Genomic DNA, 20,456 nt, shown 5'->3' with positions numbered 1-20,456 from the left:
CAGCCCCATTAAATATTTCAGTTTCTCTCTCCTTCCACAGGCGCGTCACGCGCCTTGTCTACGCGTGAAGGCCACGCGCCTGTCGGTGGCCAATTGGACCGCGCCACGTGGCGTCCGGCAGGTCTCTCAACTTTGTTGAGCTTCCTCAACATTTCTCCCCTCCCTCTCTCCTCCACATCACCCTCAACATTATTCAACAACCACTACAACATCTCAACAATCCTCAACACAATTTTTCAACAACCATTGCTCATGGTGTAAGAAGTGTGTGTTTTGAAAATACAAGTGAATTTATGTCGGGTAGGGATTCGTATCAAATTGAACCGATAAATAGTTGTTTTTAGAAAAATGGGTAACATTTACTGCATTTAGAATTGAAACCAAATATGCTCTTTTTTTTTTTGAAATATGCTCAAAGTCTACAACTTTGAAATATCTACACCCTTCTTTCACTTCCGCCTCATTTTCTCTTACTATTTTTTTATTCTTATATCTCTTTTTTCATGACATCACTTATCATATCTCACATTTATCTATTTTCTATTCATATCTCTAAAAAAATTCAATCTCAATGGCTCTACTTGAGCATATGAAAGGACTAGTTAATTTGAATTAAATCAAAACCAAATCACACTAATGCTACAAAAACAAATGAGCCCAAAAATGATTTGTCTTTATGGTCCATGAAATTATTACAATGATCTGCTGTGTACACTAATCCTTTGATATTATTTGCCAGGTATCTTGGCCTGATTTATTTGTTATATAGAAATATTTGCACAAACTTAATGCACTCGAGTTAGTTGAATTGTGCCAATAAATTATATTCATATACATTGTTTAATGATGTCTCAATTAGCACATTTTAATTTGCTTACCTTTGCCATCCATAACCCAGATTTTGTGTTTAGGCGAAGGTAGAGGGTGGTAGTAATTATGACTAGACTTGACTAAGTACAAAATGATTGGGAATGTTGACATGTGCTAGCTGGCGTTTATTCTTTTTCCTTTTGTTCTTCATTGACAAAGAATCAGTGTCAATGGCAAAAGTGATATTGTGATAATAATGAAGTAAAAGTAAAGAACTTGGCCCGTATAATTAATTAGGTTGCTAAGAAGCCCGAAAACACTGGGCTGTGCATTCTGTTGAGTTTGGGCATTATTACACCTTTTGTTAGGGCCTTGGGCCACCTTGATTGTAACCTCTAGACCACTGGAATCGTTGACCCCAAAAAAACACAGGATGTATTTTAACTTATTTTTCAAAAGAAATTGTTGTTTTAGAATTCTATTTATATGCTGTTATTTAATATTTTAATTTTCAAAAAAATATATCTCACACACGTATTATCTCATATTTCCTTCAATTACTTAAGGAAAATGCTACTGGCTACGACATGTCCTTCGTAAAATAAAAAACACGAATGCAATTGATTGGTGGAGATATCATCTAATTGGGCCCATCACAGTATGTTTTGACAAACAGCCAATGAGTTAACAACAACTCATCATTCGTTGGTTTCGTTGAGATATTGTTTTGTAACCCATAGTATTGCTCATTACTTAATTAATAATAACTAGTATTCTCTCAATGTTATTTTCACTAATTATAGTGCTTTCAAATTGAACCTTTCGTATTAAATCGTAACAAAGTAATTACAGGTTTACCATCTCAGGAAGATGCAATACTAACATCATTGAATAGCCTGCATACTCAAATGCAGTGGCGTATTTAAGGAGGGGCTGACATGAACCACAACTCCTTAATAATTTTGAAAATTTCACTGACTATAGTATTTTTATTTAGATTTTTTGTAGTCGCTGACTCTAATCCTAAAAATTTTGTTCTCGTAAATTGATGAGATTTGAATTTATTTTAATGTTACATGTAGTTGTAAAATAGTATCATAGAATTCATACAATATTTATATCTAATTCCCAACATGTGAGAAACTAGTTATCCATTTACATGATAATTTTACATATAAATATGAAGAACTATAGGAATCAAAACAGTCTGATGTTTCGTCGCCGAATTCAACCTCTAGAGCTTCACCTCCAACTTACAAATTTTTTATTTTTATCACACTAAGCAACCTACAAAAACTACTATAATTTCAACCTCTTTCGTTCTCTAGTATTTTTTTTCCTTTTTCTCACTAACCAAAGCGTCAAGGTTATATTAAAAATAGCTTTTCTTTTACATGTAAATATGTAATGGATTTTTTTTATTTAGCTGTAAAAAATAAAATAAACAGTGTAATTGTAGAACAGAGACGGTTGAATGAATATATATCACTTTTCATCAAAAACGAAAATGACCGACATGAATCGTAAACAGAGCTTCTTATCGTCTTGCAAGTTGCAATATACGTTTTGTCTTTTTTACGGGACAATGTACGTTTTCTTTTTATATTCAACATTGTTATCATTTTGTTACTCTTCATTTCAACAAAAAAAAATTATTGTTTAAAATCGTAGCATAAAAATAAGATGAATATTATTAATAGTACAATATTATTTTTTTGAAACTAATAGTACAATATTATTAATAGCATGTTTTTGTTAGTTTTCTTAATATAATGTACAATTATTAAAATTTACCATAGATATAGAAGAGTTGTAATTGATTATTTTAAAAGGTAATAAGTGAGATAAAATTTATTAAATAAATATATAAATAAAAAATGTATTCATTTTATGAAACAATAAACATTTTAGAAATTAAAATAAAAGAAAAAGAGTAAAACAACAATTTTTGTGCAAATCGAGGGTACTTTTTTTGAAATTATTTGTACCGACATTATCTATCTTCACATACACAAATATAGTGTAAAAATTATTTTAAAGTGAACGCTGCATATTGTACTTTATGCATTAACATCTACTACTTCTTATTCTTCCACTACTGTAGCTAAAAGAGCTCCTATCACCGCGCGACACGTGTCCCACTTTTCCTGAATTTCTCTTCTTCTTTTTTTCCCTTGCCAGTTCCACATACGGCGTCGTTTGCACAACTTGGTACCATCTCTCAGTAACCCTAGATTTCCATCGCCGTTTACCTCTCCCTTCCTACCTGCTCCGTCGTACCATCCCATCTCCTGCTGATTTCGTGATTTCTCTTTCAAAGCCTTCCTTTTCTCCGCTGTACCATCCCATCGCGTCAGAGGCTTGCATCATCGCCGACGCTCGCCGTTCCGTGTTGAAGGAGTTATGCTCTCCGTAAATGGTGGAACCTACCGTATGTCGCCACCTCCCTCCATTCACTGTTGTTTGTTCATCAACCTTTCAAATTCTAGATCTGAATCCATTTTCAAGGAGGAAATCGCGGATGGACAAGCTGTTGGTCAGTATCTGTATCTGTATTCTCTTCATCTTTTTCTTTTAATTTGAATTTTTGAGTAAACGTTTTAGAAGAAAGTACATATGATAGAGTTGTAGGTATGCCAGTTCAAGTTCTCTATAAATACTCCCTGTGTGAGGATTTTCATTCATTCTGCTTTTCCATATCCATTTTTCTCCTTTGTTGATTTGCTCCTTTGTTAATTGCAGGTTTGGTTAGAGACGGAGATCTAGAAGTATCTTGGAACAGTATGATTGGTGCCATGGTTTTGTGCTATTTGAACTACTTCTCATAATTTTTAAGGTTTGTTTTGACCTTCACTGGCCAAGTGCATCAAAGTTGAGGCCTGTGCAAATACAGTCAGGTTCTACACTGGTGCAATGCCAATTTTTAAGGTTGTTTTTTGGTTGATGTTATCACTAATTCATTCTCTTTTAGATGATTAATTTACCGCACAACTCAGAAACATTTTCATGTTAACACGAAGCATTTAAGCCTTAGATGAGGTAACTTTTTTTTTTCCTGTCTTCTCTGTCAGGCATATGGAGACTCATCATTCAAAGATTGTAAGCAAGCATCTGAAGAAGCAATAACTATCATAGTAAATAATTTACAGGTATAGTTCTTTCACCTTTTTTATGCATTCTGTATAATCTTATAACGTGATATCTAACCCCTGTTAGATAGCTATATCTTATCTCATTTGGCTATCAAACTTATGATAAAACTGGATAAGATTGATTAGCTTGTCCTCTCCATCCTTTTTAATCAACTTTTCTAAAAAAAATGTCAAACTTTTATAAAATGCACTGAAGTTAATAACACTATGCTGAACAAGTAATTGGTGGTTATTTTCTTTCTGTGAAGTTTGCTTCATAATTTGACATTTTTCTCAAAACAGGAAAAGTTATATTTAGATTCTGAATCAACGCAAGTGAGAGCTGAGGCTGCTGTTCAAGCATGAATGATGTGAACCACTTATTTCTTCAACTACTAAAGAATTCTCTGCCATTCATGTTGCCATAGGAGCACAAGATAGTCCCTGAAGTTATCAAAACTGATGTAGTGCAGCAATACTTAAATTGAGTGTATCATGATTGATTATGTTTTGATCTTTCTTCTGCTCATGCTTTCTAGATGTTTTTGTTTTCTTTAATACCTGATTATGCTTTTTGTTATAGAGTCATTACAGGCAAGTTGCTGCTAATCTTATATGTTTTTTTTTTCATGTGATATATGTCTCTCACGTCATAGAACTTTGTTCATTTCCACAGGATTCCAGATTCCATGCCTCTACGCGGAATCATCTATAAGTAGTCCAACATGTTCACACCAGTCTATTATGGCTGCCAGCAAAGTAAGGACAAAAATGTCCTTACATTGTAATTTTGTAAACAATGTCTTTTTGTAAGTTAGTTTTAAATAAACAATGTAATTTATATGTAGTTTAGCTATATAAGTACTAATTAGTTTTCTTTGAAGAACTAAGTTTGTATTTCATATTAATGTTTGCCTTACCTTTTTATTCATCTTTATCTGTATCCCTTTGATTTTTCCATTAAATTTGATTTTTTGAGTAAACATTTTAGAGCCAAGTACAATGATGACCTACAGCTGATAGAGTTGTAGGTATGACAGTTGATTTATGTAATTTCTCTATAAATACTCGCTGGGTGGGGATTTTCGTTCATTCTGGTTTTCATATCACTTTTGCACCTTTGTTTAACAATTTGTGGATTTCCATTGATTTATTAGAAGTCCTGAACTGTGAAATCTAATGAAATAATTAAATCTGTGTCCGTTCAATTTTCAGGTTAGTCTCAATGGTGAGGGGAATAACAATTTCAATGAGAAGGGATCAAAGTAGGTACAATGGTTTCTGTTCACATGATCTGGACAGAATCTAATGAAATGATTAAGTACATATGCTGCTTCAGTTTTGTTTCCTAAAGAATTATCTTATAATTATGTGTGGTGTTCCAAATCTTTAGACTTGATGAATTGTTCTTATCTAATAAACGGGTTTGAGATGCCCTCAAGGTTCTTGATGCTGCTGATATTGATAAACCAGAAGCTTTATTGGGAATGTATGCACGTATCATGGCTTTTTCTGTAATTTACATTTTTCCATTTATTTATCAACGTTTTCTGTTTATGGCATTAGCTGATTTTCATATATTATGCTATGCAGAGTTGAAATATACTCCTTAAGAGTTGTTCCCAAAGAGCTATGAGGAAAGCCACAGGGATGGAATAGTGAGTCAAGTCAACTAATCAATTTTTTTGGGCTTGCATTGATTTTAATTCTGTTCTTTCACAAATCTTGAGTTATCTTATGGCTTTTCAGCTGTTTCACTTAAGTTAATATGTTCCAAAAGTTTTACTCTTTGATTATTATTATTATTTTCAACTAATGACTATAAATTTTTCGGTCTAAAGAAGTGAAGTATGTTCAGGGGGACAAAAGGATGTGTTTGAAGGGAAGCTATTACTTATTGTTTTAATAAGTTTGTTAAAAGTTAGTTTTACAGTTGTCAGTTGGTAGTTATTAAGTGGTATATACCTATATCAGTTATGTTCAGTAGGCAGATTCAGTACTGTAAATGCACCTGCTATATGCCTTTATCTAATTCCTCACATTCCCAATAAAATCCTGAAGTTCATTGATTGTACAAATAGTTACCCTATTAATATTAACATGATGTCCTACTGCTCATAGAGTAATGGGTTTCTCCCTTTAGTATCTGTATAAATAATGTCATTTTTTTGTTGTTCTTCCCATCCTGCAACTGCGTTAGTTCTTTTGTCATAGATACTAATATCAATTTATCTTGCGTCTTACCTCTGTTTAGTGATACTCATGTCTTTTATGGCTGGACCTGTGAATGGATATGAAGTGTCCTCATTCTGGTATGTTTTGCCTCTCTTTCAATTTCGTTTTGGATAGAAAATTCTATCATGATTTTTATTTCTAATTTGCTTTTCCTTAACATCATTGGTGGACCGTATAAGTCAATGATAAACTTAGACTATTAGTATGATGAATAAATTGTTTCTCTTGCCCATGGTTTCTTTGAGGGTCTTTCACTTCTTGATCAAAGTGAAACAATGGAAAACTTAATTGCTTTTTTATTCACTTGTTAGTCCCTCTTTCTTTTGATTTTTCTTTTCAGAGGTGTTTTAGCACATATTGTACAGATATACTTCTTTAGTTTTAATTTGTTTTTGTTATATCTTATGGGTACTGTTTGCAAAACTTTCTTTGCTAACTTATTCTTGATGTGGACCTTATACTTCTGCCATTCTCTTCAGGCTAAGATTGCTAGAGGAGATTTTGGTTATACTTTTGCCATACTCTTTAGGCTAAGACTGCAAGGTGAGACTTTGGTGGATAGCTCTTTATTAAAGAGGTTCAACTTTTACATGCAAGTCCTTTGAAAAGAGTGGATTCCTTATGTGGTTATGTTGTTTCATACTACAAATTTTCTTAAGCTGATATAGGAATAAATTTGTTTACTTCAAGTACTCATAAAGATTCTAACTATTGTTGCCCGGCCGATACTGGATAGAGTGGTTGTCAAATATAACTTCATTTTTGTTTTGATTTTCACTTTTCCTAAGTTAATTTTGAGATCCTTTACTCATGTTATCATGTGACTATATATTGGCATATTATCAGCAATTGGTATATGATCAATTAGTACATTTCACTTCTTAGCAAAGGAGAAGTGAAGGGGTTATTAGTGCAGTAGTTATGAGTATGTTTTGATTGATTGTCAATGTGACAAGGAAAAGAGGCGTGTCTCATGTGTTCATGTGCTTGGAGGAAGAAGCCTATTTTCCAACTCATCAATGATGCCTTTAATCTAAGCCTTTCACCCTCCACCATTTTTTTCTCTCTTCAAATTGTGAATTACATTATTTATTGTTTTATTTCCCTGTGTTGGGATTTAGGAGTTTGATTAGCATTTTTTATTGACTTTAAATTAAATTCTATGTTAGCGCCATTACCACAAGAATGAATGAAAAGACCAAAGATTTATATCATATTAGTGCTTGAAAGGGCCAACCAAATGTTGTCCATCGTTGACAATGGTATTGACATAACCAATGAAGGTGATCAATCTATTCCACGAAGTCTTTTTGCAGTTGGTGAATGTCTAACTTTCAATACCTAAGAATGCAACCTTGGAAACATTTTCAGTGTATGTGTAATTTATGAATTGAATTTTGTGAAGGTTTACCATGTACCATGGATTCACCTAAACATCAGTAAGGCTTTAAATGAATGAAAATCATAGCATTGGAGGACAATAGGCCATAAGAAATTCATATTTCTGAAGCTTCATAATAATGAGAGATTGATTTATTATTTTGCAACATTTAAGATCAGCTATATGGAACCAAAAATTACTTATATGCACCTTTATTACATTAAAAATTTAGTCTAAAATTATGTTCAATAAAATTGATATCACCTACTAACATGTTGATAGCTTACAAAAACTAGAAGCAAAACATTTACCATCATAAGACTAAATATACAGTTAATAAGATAGAATTAAATATACTCTTTCGTAAAGTTCCTTTAAACACCTCAATTTATTGTATTATTGAATGTGAAGTTATGTGTGATGAGTTATGTGTGATGGGTGTATGAAACTGATGCAGTCTTTTAAGGACAGTAATATATTCTTTATACTTTCGGCTCCTAAATGAATTATGTAGTTTGGTTTTTTAATTACTTTACCAAGAGAATAAAAGTGGTAGTGGGGGATAGAAATAAAAGAGAAAGAAAATATGAGATGTGATACGTGATATATCATGCACTACATTAAAACATTATATAAAATATATAACAAGAACTAAATTTATTATATAATAGTAAGTTAAAATTTTATAATATAATTATAATTGTAAAAGTTCATGTTTTTTATTTTGCTATATATTAATCTAAATTTCAAATTCAAAAGAAAAAAAACCTGACCACGCATCACAAAGTTTTCATGCTATATTTGTTATTTGTATAATGAAAAAATATTATTTATATTTTCATGCATTACAAAACATCTTATTGATGGTTTTTTTTTTATGATTGGTATACATATTGCTATATTATTTTCGAAGAAAATAATAGATATTCCTATTTATTCAGCGAATTTAGAAAAATCTCAAATATGTGGATAATCAATTGTTCGTCATGCGAATGTCTTCCCTTGCCGTTTATTCTATCTTGAGTAAGAGACTTCCTACAATGGATTCACATATTGGGTTCGGTCCCTCCCTACACCTCATGCATAAACGAAAGATTTATAGCACCATGTTTACCCTCAAGTGAATTTGTTTTCCTTAAATTTATGATTCAAAACTGTGAACAAGTTCCTTGAAGACAAAAACAATGTGGCCAAACTGCGAAGCGTTGGTTAATTAATTTGTTGAATTTGTCAAATTCAAAATCTGTAAAATTATTGAGTGAAATACCTATGATAAATATTACTCTTAAAGTAAGGGTACAATGTCATCTATAATAAACAGAAAATGCCATCAGTGGTAGATAAAAATGACTGTTAATTTATTTAATATGACATCAATATGTTTATCTCAAAATTAGTCTGAACGAATTGTTGAATATATTTCCCATGCATCGCATGGGTAACATCAAAGGTTTTTAACATAGACCATTTACAATGTTATTTGGTTTTTTCTAAAAGGATTAAATTCATCTCTTCCATTTTATAAATCATATTGACTTAATTTTATAACCTTCAAGAAAGGTTAATAGGATTAGTTTATAACAGTAAATTCATAACAATGTCCCTAAATCACCCTCATTTAAAAGAATATCAATTCAATTTATGTCATTTTTTTTTCTCCATATTATTGATCTACTTTCTTTATAACCTACTTTGATAGAAACTAAAACACCCTAATTTTAGAGGGGCTCGAAACATATTTAACCTTATTTACATTTAAGTTACAGTATAAAAAACTCTCATTGGGTTTGCGCCAAAGAACACATCGACAGGGTGTCAAACACAGTTAACATTTGAAACTCATCTAATTCATATATATATATATATATATATATAAATGATAAAACATTTCAACATAAACATAATATAATAATGACATATAAGTGTTTGACTAATTGAAATTGTATGTCTCAGTAAATACATCATTCTATATTTGACACTTAAGTGTTTAACTGATTAAAGGTAGACATCTTAGTTAATACAACATTAAATCGTTCACATATATAAAATACTTAATAATTATAATTAACAGTCTCATGCATCAACAATTTATCCGTGCATCGCACGGACAAACAGGTATAATACTAGTGCATATGAAGCATGGACGTGTACGTATATAATGGTTTTCGGGACCACATTTATGGAATTATGGTTCCTTATAGCAACTATAGACCTTTTCAAAAGTATCGCACCCAATAATACGAGTTTAAATTTGAAAAAGATGGCTTCATAATCATCTTTTTTTTAAAGTGGTTTCACACTCATCTTAACTCCACTGAAATGTGATTGAAACAAAGAGAGTAAAAATTAGATAAAAAAGAGAAGCAAAGTCTGAATATATAAAAGCTGTTAATTTTTAATTACCAAATACATTAATTGCCTTTTATTTAAGTAATTAACTTGGAAATTGGAATATAGGAGGAATATTGGATGATACGTTTTAGCATCCCTCGGTCTAGTTCACCTCATGAATCACCACTGAGCAGCATTGAGGAGTCTTGTCCGTGGTTTCAGACCAACTTTTCAGAATTCAATGAAAGGACAAAAATGTACAAAATAAAGTAGTCCTTCTCTGCCTTTGCACCTATTACCCTGGCCTATAGTATTTATTCAACCTTTTATTACCGCCTAAAAACAATACTTTTGCTATTAAAATGCTCAGAGAAAGGGTAATCCAGTCATAGAAAGGCACACAGAGAAAAGTAAAACAAAGCTGTTCATGACATTGAAAGATTTACCCAAACGAGTTTCCCCAATTAAAGAGAAATACAATATTCTTCTAACACCTTCTAATTATCTACATTTTCTTATTCATTATTCACATGAAATTAACTTAATAATTACGTAATTGTACCCCTCATTATTAATGATGAGAAATTAAATTCAAAATTTCACTTCTCTTCAAGAAGACAAAATTCAATTTTAAATGATGTATTAAAATATGTGGGACCACATTTACATCAACTTTAACGTGAAAATAAACATAAATTAAAAATGTATTTAGACTAAATTTTACCAATTAAATTCGTTTGCAAAATACATTTAGTTTAGTTAAAGTGGATTTCATTTAATATAATAATTTATGTTTGAATACTTTTATAAAAATATTAATTTTAAAAAATGTCATATAAATAAAACTACCAGAAAGTGAAATTATGGCGTAAAAGCAATGGACTACTTGTTTGAGAAAACTGATTTGAATAAAACTAAATTGAAAGCAAAAGCATCACTTAAGGTTTAAAAGTGCATTTTAGGCATATTCAAATTGAAAGAAACAAAATTTCAATCAAGTTGGCACAAAGTTAACAAAAACTGAAAATGAGTTTTCTCCACCAATTTTTATTAAGATAGATGAAATTCATATGGGTAATGATATATACACACCTCACTTTCTCTTCCATCTCATTTTCACCTATTTTTCTTCCTATCTCACACTGCATTTCCTATCACATCACAAATCATATCATTCATTTCTCTCTAATTTCTACTTAACCTCATAAGGTGAAGGTGAAATTGGTATGTGAATTAAACATTATTCAATTCACATATATGTTTCAGCTTAACACCAAAACAAACTTCCACCACCTAGAGAAAAGAGTTTTCCTGACCATGCCATTAGTATTAGACAACTTTACCCATCTCCATGGACCATGATGATCCTTTATTTTGCTCTAGAATACTCAAAATGTATTATCTTACCTATAAATAACACTCATACCAATATTCATCACACAACACATCAAAGTCCCAAAAGCAAAGAGCTAGCAGCAACAATGCCAATGGCTCCTCCTTCTTCACTTCTCATATCCTGCTTCCTCATTCTCACCATCACCACCCACCTCACACCTTCACATGCCCTCTTCCTAACCCTCGTCAACAACTGCAAATACACCGTCTGGCCCGGCATCCAGCCCAACGCCGGCCACCCAGTCCTCGCCGGCGGCGGCTTCGTCCTCAACCCCTTCACCCACCTCTCCATCCCCGTCCCAGACACTCACTGGTCCGGCCGCGTCTGGGCCCGCACCGGCTGCACCTACGCCGCCGGCAACCGCTTCACCTGCGCATCCGGCGACTGCGGCGGCCGTCTCCAGTGCGCCGGCGCCGGCGGTTCCGCCCCAGCCACCCTAGCCCAGTTCGACATGCACCACGGCAACGCCGACTTCTCCTCCTACTCCGTCAGCCTCGTCGACGGCTTCAACGTCCCCATGACTGTAACCCCTCACGAAGGCAAAGGTGTTTGCCCTGTTGTCGGTTGCCGCTCCGATCTGCTCGCCACGTGTCCACCGGTCCTCCACCACCGTGTGCCGGCGGTTCACGGCCCTGTTGTGGCGTGTAAGAGCGGTTGCGAAGCTTTCCACTCCGATGAGCTTTGCTGCAGGAATCACTTCAACAACGCGCAAACGTGCAAGCCATCGGTTTACTCAACGTTCTTCAAGCACGCGTGTCCTGCTACGTTCACGTTCGCACACGATACTCCTTCACTGACGCACGAGTGTTCTTCACCGCGTGAGCTTAAGGTTATCTTCTGCCATTGAAAAAGGACAAGGTTTGGGTCACTGTTTAGCGACCCATTTCCTTCTATTTCTGGTTATTATTCAAATAAAAGCAGTGTGGTTTAAGAAGCTAGCTAGGTTTGATTTTCGTATTGTAATTTTAGTTTATTATCTGTAGTTTAGTTTGTATTGTGGTTTGTGATTTGTTAAGTGTTTGAATGTTGTACTAGTAGTTTTGATTTGTGGTTTAAGATTTTCGATCCAAGTTTTAATCAATGTGTGTGTGTTTGCATATGTTTTGTATTTTAGTGCAATGTTATTGAGTTCTGGAAGTGGTCATGGAGGAAAAAGGACCAATGCACCTCTTGTTTAGGCTCGTACTTCGAAAATTCGATTGTTTGTGTTTGCTGAGAGCTGTACCGCGCTTGTCACGTGTTGGCTCAACTTTTTATTTACTTTTCACAAAATTCAATACAATTGATTTTGGTAAGTTTGTTGTCGCTTAGTTAAAAATGTGAGTAATTTAAAGATAAGATCGGGGAATAAGCTTACCAACTTTGTTTTTGAAAATGATATGAAGGATTAGGGTCTAGGGATGAATGTGTCTTATGCTAAATCCAATGTTTTATTTGAATTAGCTTGGCTGAAAAATTATTTCCAATGGAACCCTTCCAAAAAAAACGCACATGAAGTTAACGTTAACTCATGATGTTATATTCACATATAGTCAAATATCAAAAAACCTTTTAACTTGCACGAAAAAAAAAATACAAAATCATCACAACACAGTCACATACATTGTTCTTCGTTGTCCTTCTCCAACATGCTTTACAACCATTGTAGTATTTATTAATGGCTGAATTATTTTACCTCAAACTAAAACTGCATCAACACCGCTTGAGTTGTGACTATTCAATTTTAGTTACCCAATAACTTGGCAAATCGCAGAGGTATTGGCATTTTCTCACTTGGTTTGAGAAATGTTCCTAATCGTCAAAACCCTCACTGCAATGCTAAAAATATGGTTGCCTCTGCGGTGAGACATTTTTAATTACAACAATACCTTTATTTTTTTTCAATTTCCTTTTCATGCCACCAACATCTTCTCCCCTTCTGTCCCAATGACCACCACACGACCCTTTGCAAAATCTCAGCAACCTCACGACCTCCGCCGACTCGCTGTCGCACCTCACCGTGCTCTTCAACCTCACCCTCATCGCGAAGAATCCCAGCAACCACCTCCTCTAGGAGCCCTTTGTCATCATCGCATTCTCCGATTCCGTGCAAATCGGCAACGGGTCGCTCACGGCTTCGGGTCCGCCAAGAATAACCAGACGAGCCTCCGCACAGTACTTTCCAGGTAGCAGGATCTAGACACGAAGTCGCTGAGTAGTCTCAGATCAGGGCTGGAGGGGAGGAAGAGGTTCCCGGTGACAATTCAGATGGATACCAAGGTGTGGATGAAGATGGAGGAGTGGCTGAAGAGGAAGCAGTTGGGGATTCGAGTGAGGTGTACCGGAATCAGAGGCACGGTTCCCGACGGTGGCTTACGTTATCAACTATGAATGTAAGGTGGATCTTCGAATCAAGATATGGAAATTCTCCTTTCTCTTTTTTTATTTTATTTTTTAAGTTTCATTCTGTTTTGGGAGTCGGGAAAACGACTTAGCCCCCTGCTGACTGACAAAGGACGAGCACCTTATTAGTTCACGCTCCACTACTTCAGTGGACCAGAAGTTGGGGACTACTGTTCTGGGAGTCGGGAAAATATCCGACCACCCCCATATGCCCAAGCGGACAACTGCCATGAAGCACCCGACCACGATATTGAGGCCGAAAATAGGCCCAACCCGACCGCAGTTTCCGAACGATCATCCTTTACCAGGACGAACGTTTAGGAGTCACTCGACCACGGGACAAGACGATCGCGCAACCGACCCCCGCAGTTATGATGAGGATGCTCACGACTTACCACGACGGGGAATGAGGTTCGAATCAACTCAAACATCACATCACTGACCCTACACCCTAGGGCTAAGGATTAGGGTTTAGGCTCGAGGTCTAGTCAGTAGTTACTAGGACACCTGAGCCATAAGATCCCTCGAACCTGCAGGAGCTGCAGACTAATCTAACGAAGGAGAACTGCCCTGATTCTAGGTTCTCATTGCTTATCCTGAGAGATATCTTGATCTCTCTGGCTGATATAAAAGGCCCTTTGCAGCTGGGGGCCAAGGTAACTTATCTTTTCTTAACTCTACTCCAAGCTCTAGCACCTAACCACCTGAACTGACTTAAGCTTCGGAGTGCCTTGCAGGAACCCTCCTGGACTAACTCTCTCTGCTCTAGACCGCTCCTCCCTCGTCCTCGGCTCGACGTTCTCCACACTCCTACTGTTCTCCTCTCTCCTTACCCTTCCTGATAAGTTTGGTCGGATTTCCCCCGGTCACATTCTTTTTTGTTTTCATAATTGCTTTTTAATTTGTGTTGAGATTTGAGAATATGAAATTTGTATGGACAAAAAACAAAATTGAGAGATTATGGTCGTGGAAGCCGTAAAGTTGGGGTTTTTGGGTGGTAATTGTTGCTACAATTTATTTCAAGGTTTTAATAGTAATGCAACTACATTTTATAACTGGTTTTGAATTCTTGATTGAATCTACCCTTTTCATGCCACTATTATAACTACTTTGACCTCTCATGTAAATACGTACTTGATACTTGCACTTGCTATTCTGCAACTATTGATTCCCTATCAGATGCCCTCAGTGAGAAGAAACTGGGGATGAATCTTGAAGTAATGGAATAAAGAGTGTTGAAAAGTGAAGAGGCAACATTATACATACCCTTGCGAGGTGACAGAACAATGTTGTCGCTCCCAATCTTTTGATCCTTTCCTATCAAATCAAGAAACCCATCACTGAATATCAGGTGGGAAATTGTGAATCAGACCGAGAACCCTAATGTTAGGGTTGGGATTGAGCAGCATTAGCCCCTGACTCGATTGAAACAGAGAGATAAGTGAAAGCAGCGATCAACATGTTTTAGGGATTTCATTCTTGGGCATTGCGAGGCGAGCGAGGAGTAGAGAGGTAGAGCGATTCAGAGTGAGAAAGACAATGAGATGCCACCGGTGGAAGCAATGAACCCACCGCAATAATCCTCTCGATTCTCGGTGGTCGTCGGAGAAGCACTGCACTGCTATGAGTGAGTGAGGAAGAGTAAAGACAGATTTTGTGTGGGTTTTGGAAAGGGAAGCATTGACTGTACATGCCATTTATAGTCATAAGTAGAGTAGAGACTTTCTTTTCACGCAACACACTTCTTGCGTGCTTTCTTTTCACGCGACGCGCTTCTGTTAATCCTCTGTCGTTTTATGCCCAAAACAAATGTCGTTTACGGTCATAAGTAATGACTTTCTTTTCACGCGACGCGCTTCTGCCATTTTATGCCCAAACCAAAATGTTTGTCTCGTTTCTTGCAGGAAAAAATATTACTTAAGGATTAAGGTGGTGTATTTAAAAAAAAGTCAAATTTAAAATACAAAAACTTAGGAAAGGATATAAGGTAAATAGTTTCTAAGGCACTCCTTCTTTAACTCATCACATCCATAATATATAGAAATAGGAATTGTTCAGGGTCCCACTATTCCAGGTGGCATTTCAATACCTATTCTTCATCATGATCCACGTGGCATTTTTTCATCATTTTTAATTTTTTTCCATTTTCTCTTTCTTTCTCAAAATTTCAAGTTTCACGTTTCTCTCTCACTGTGTGATTTCAAATTTCAAGTTTCAAGTTCCAGCGCTCTCTCTCTAAAAAATGTTCTCTCTCAACGATCTCGCCTTATCGCTCATCAATCTCATTCTCTCATCGCCGCCTTCTCCTCTCCGCCTTCATCCGATCCCTATCACCGTTTCCAAATCGCCGCCCCCTTCTCCGTTTCATTACGAGCACGCGATTCTGACACGCTATTCTGTTTCTAATGACCTTCTCGATTCAGGTATGGGTTTTCTGTACTCCAATACTTTTCTCTTCTCAAGTACTTTTGATTATTATCTCTTATTTCAGATGCAGCTTATACAATGGTTTAAGTTTTTCAAAGACACACAATTCATGCTTCCTTGATGAAGACTATCATGTATAAGTTTGAATTGAGAAAAAAATTTGTGTCATTTGTCATTGCAAGTCTTACAGATATTCTAACTCTTATTATTCGGTATTTCAGTTTTACTGAGGTTGGATTTTGTCTACTACTCAAACACATATATCAAATCACTTTCTTTTATTGTTTGGTGGTCTCCCTTCACGAGTTCTTGAAGTGAGTACTAATCACCTGTCCATATAGTTCAAGTTCATTTATCGCTCCTGCTTTTATTCAACTTTGGTTTGATGGATCTGATCTATCCCCCCATTTGTTTGAGCAAGTATTTGAAGAATGCAATATACCACCTGAATCATCACATTAACCAATATATCAGCAACTTATAAGAATAGGTATGCCCTTCTCTGACATGTGACCTGCCCTGAAATTGCTTTTTCCATGGTTTAGTGGAAGTCTCTTGGATAAAGATAGCTTTACTTATTTGCAGTGTTGCTGCCCCTTATTGTTTTTAAAGTGTGATATATCATTTTTACCAGTTGAAGCAGTGACTGAGTTTGAGCATTGAGTATTTGATGTACCAATTTTGAGTTCGAGCATCATTTAGTTTTTCTGGGTAGTGTTTGACATACAGTCTGTTATGGACATCCTTTCTTTGGGCCTTTGTTGCTAGAAAAGTAAGAATGTAATGCATTTCGTGAGGTGTTTCCTCTAAACTCATGTCAGTTAAGTAAGCATGCCAAGTGCAATGTTCATAAGTCATAAGCTGATTTTTCTTTTTGATAGTTAGCATAGCATTCCTTGGAGTTTTCCACTCAGTACTGAAATTTGAAGAGACTAGCCAAAACAAGTCTAATAGTGAAGGGGAAGAAAAGCAAGCTTCACCTGCAATTTATAGACATAATAATTATGTCTGGTTTTATGCATGACCCTTTGATAAAGATGAAGATATCTCTGTACAGTTTCTATTAATGTAAATTTAGCCCTTGCTTTATACTTTTCTGGAATTGTGCTTAAGCTCATGGTTTGATTTAGATTAATTTATGAGTGCTGCTTGGACAGTCTTTTTTTTTAAAAAAAAAATTCATTATTTTTTTTAGTTTTCAAATCCTTTCCTTTATCATCGCAGCTCTCTGACAAAATATTTAAGAAATAGAGTTGGATACACTTGCATGATGTTCTGGTGTTATACTTTAAATAATATGTGCACTATAAAAATTCTCTAATTCGATGCTCTTCATGGAATTGATAACTTGGTACTGTTTTCTTTCTTGATTCACTTTATTTGATCCACAACTCTCCTTTGCTTCCACAGCAGAGACTAAATATCTTGCCTTGATTGTGAATTTATGATTGCTTTGAAAATGATCATACTGCTTGATAGCATAACTTTCAATTGATGTTGGGGTGTTTGGAAGACAGTTAGCCATCCACCGTTCTTGAACTGTCCTTGGGTTCAATTTATTCCAATTTTCATACCTGCTCTTATTATTCGATCTCATATTAGAACGCAATTCCACCTAATAAAATGTATGATAAATATGCTTTTTATTAATTACGAATATCGTTTCTATGCAAAGCTAAAGATCTGTTTTTTTTTTCTCTAATTAATTCTCTTTGACGCCTGATTATTGAATTTAACGAACATTTGGTCTTTTCAGATTCATGAGCTGAATATGAACACGAAAATTTCATTCAAGGGAATAACTACAACTAAAAGGCTATTGGATGATGCGATCATATAATTGTGTATTCCTTTTTCTATAGGTATGCCTCTATGTTGAAGTCCCACGTGTTGTTCTCGAGTGATGATTTCTAGCCTAGAAGTAACAAAATTTGTTTTTAAGAAAGCTCAGCTCTTCAAACCTACATTTCCTGCCAGCAAAGAAATGATGTTTGGTATTCACCAAAGATTGATTGTAATAGAGATATTGGAGCAAGCCGTTAGGAGAGTCTGTTATTGGGGAGGCGTCGGGAGGATGATTTTTATATGAAATTGTTGTACCTATAAAACGGAGATGACTTTCATTTTTCATTCAATATAGTAATCATGATGAAAATAAAATTATTTATTATTCTTTTTTCAAGAATATTTCACATAACTCTTACTAATATCTAACCAATTTTTGAACATTATTCTTTTCCGAGAAGTTTACTAAGTAATCATGAGGAAATTCTGACTCCTAGCAATAATGAGATTTTTCTATTTTCTAACATTATTCTTTTCCAACAAGCTTAATAAGTAATCATGATGAGATTCTGACTCTTAGCAATAATATTGGATTTTTCTATTTTTTAACATTATTCTTTTTCCTCCCAATGAGAACCTTGGTGAGGAAAATAGAAACCTAAAGTTTGGGTAAATCTCTTTCTATGCTTCTCAACTTCTCCTTGAGACTATATAATATATAATGACAAACATGGTGAAAACTAAAGGCAAGCTTTTACTTGACTTTAATACTCCCTCCGTTCCTGAACTTTTGTTGTATTAATTTTAGTCTAAATTCCAAAACTTTGGTTAATTGTTTTACAAACCCAATGCATTTTTTTCTCAATTTATTCCATGTACACCCTCATTTATTACTATATCTCTCACATATCACATCTTATTTTCACCAATCAAAATCATAATAAGTTTCACGGTTCGAATCCTGAGGAGAGATTAATTTACTAACATAACATTACTAACAAATAATATTTGCTTATAAAAAAAAGTCAACAATGATACTTACACCAAAGATTTGATTGTTTTTTAAATTAACTTTTTTTTAAAAGTCAAATATACTGTTCTTGGAATCGACTTACTAAAAGTATTCATAATCGACAACTCTCAGGAATTTCCTTGCCCTCTATGTTTCATTATTCATTTCTTTATTGCATATCAAATTGTGGTGTTTTATTAGGCGTTATAATTTGTTACACTTAATAGGAATTTACTTTAAAATGCCAAATTTTAGATAATATATATGATTTTCTTTCTAACATGCATAGATTAATGTTAAAATGTACTATATAATTATATAGTCTGCTTTTGATTTTGTTGAAATTAAATAACAAAAAACTCTTACGAGGTGAAACATTTTACAAGAAAATAAGTTAATGTTAAAACTAATAGAAAAGTAAATTTTTATATAAAATAAAAACATTTTCATAATTTGTTTAATAATTTTAACAGTAAATACAAATAAAAGTATGAAAATGTTACAAGTATGTGTTTAAATTACATGATAAAACAAGTATCACAAGATAAAGTATTTTACATGAAAAAAATTGAATACTAAAACTTCTTTTTAATTAAAGTTTAATTTCATTTAAGTACCTTTTTCATTATTTTAAAATAATTTTGGAAGTAAATATATATATATATATATATATATATATATTTATCAATCAAAGTACAATAATATGATGATGAAAATATGTCGTGCCAAGATTATAATATATTACAAGAAGATGCTTTTATGTAAAATTAATACAACAATAAATTTTAATAAAATTTCACTACTTTAAAATATAACTCCATGTTAAAAGTATACTACATGGCAAAATATCTTCCTTTTATTTTTGGAAAAATTACAAAGATAAACATATCACGGGGAGGAACACATTACATAAAAATTTGTTCGTGTTAAAATTAATAAAAAAATATTATTTATATACATATATAATTTACGGAAAAATATATTTTGATGTTAAAATTAATTTAATTTTTTAAATTAAATATTAATGTTTTCTCATAATTTTTTAAAATTAATTACCCCGTGAATGCACGGGTATAAAACTAGTATATATATAGGGGGAGTATCATATGAGAAAGTCTTTCTTATGTGAGAAAAATAGGAATGATTCTCAGCTTTTAGATTAAAATAGATGGTCTAGATTAAAACATTCCCTTAAGCACTCACGTGTTCTCCATTCCTTTTACTCTCACCGTCTCTAGTCTCTAGCCACCGCCACCATCTTTCACCAGAACTACTGTGAATAAATCTACTCTCCATGACTCCACCGCCGCTTGCAAGCATCTTTCGTCCGCAACAGTACTCCACTGCTTCCTACCTCGTTCCTATGCGACGCTGCCGCTGCGAACCCTACCGCGGGTCATCGAGTTGCTTCGCGCCGCTGAGGCAAAACTCTACACAGCGAACCAAAGCCCCTTTCTGCTATCATCGTTCGCCAGAATGACCCATTTGAGATTCTCCCTTACATGCTCGGGTCTCTGAAGTTTATTTTTTGTTCTATTTGGGAAGGATTTCAATGGTTTTGAATCA

The 20,456-nt window shown here is 34.3% G+C and overlaps 1 protein-coding gene across 1 annotated transcript; it reads left to right on the top strand.

Moving 5' to 3' along the window:
* Window positions 1-11,308: 11,308 nt before the first annotated feature.
* On the top strand, window positions 11,309-12,365 carry LOC130740526 (osmotin-like protein). Its single transcript, XM_057593175.1, has one exon. The coding sequence runs from the start codon at window positions 11,370-11,372 to the stop codon at window positions 12,129-12,131; it is 762 nt and encodes a 253-aa protein (XP_057449158.1). The 5' UTR covers window positions 11,309-11,369; the 3' UTR covers window positions 12,132-12,365.
* Window positions 12,366-20,456: the final 8,091 nt, after the last annotated feature.

Source organism: Lotus japonicus, chromosome 2 (assembly GCF_012489685.1).
Source record: "Lotus japonicus ecotype B-129 chromosome 2, LjGifu_v1.2".
Classification (NCBI taxonomy): domain Eukaryota; kingdom Viridiplantae; phylum Streptophyta; class Magnoliopsida; order Fabales; family Fabaceae; genus Lotus; species Lotus japonicus.
The sequence above is the reverse complement of the archived record's forward strand: the minus strand, read 5'-3'. Positions and strand labels throughout refer to the sequence as shown.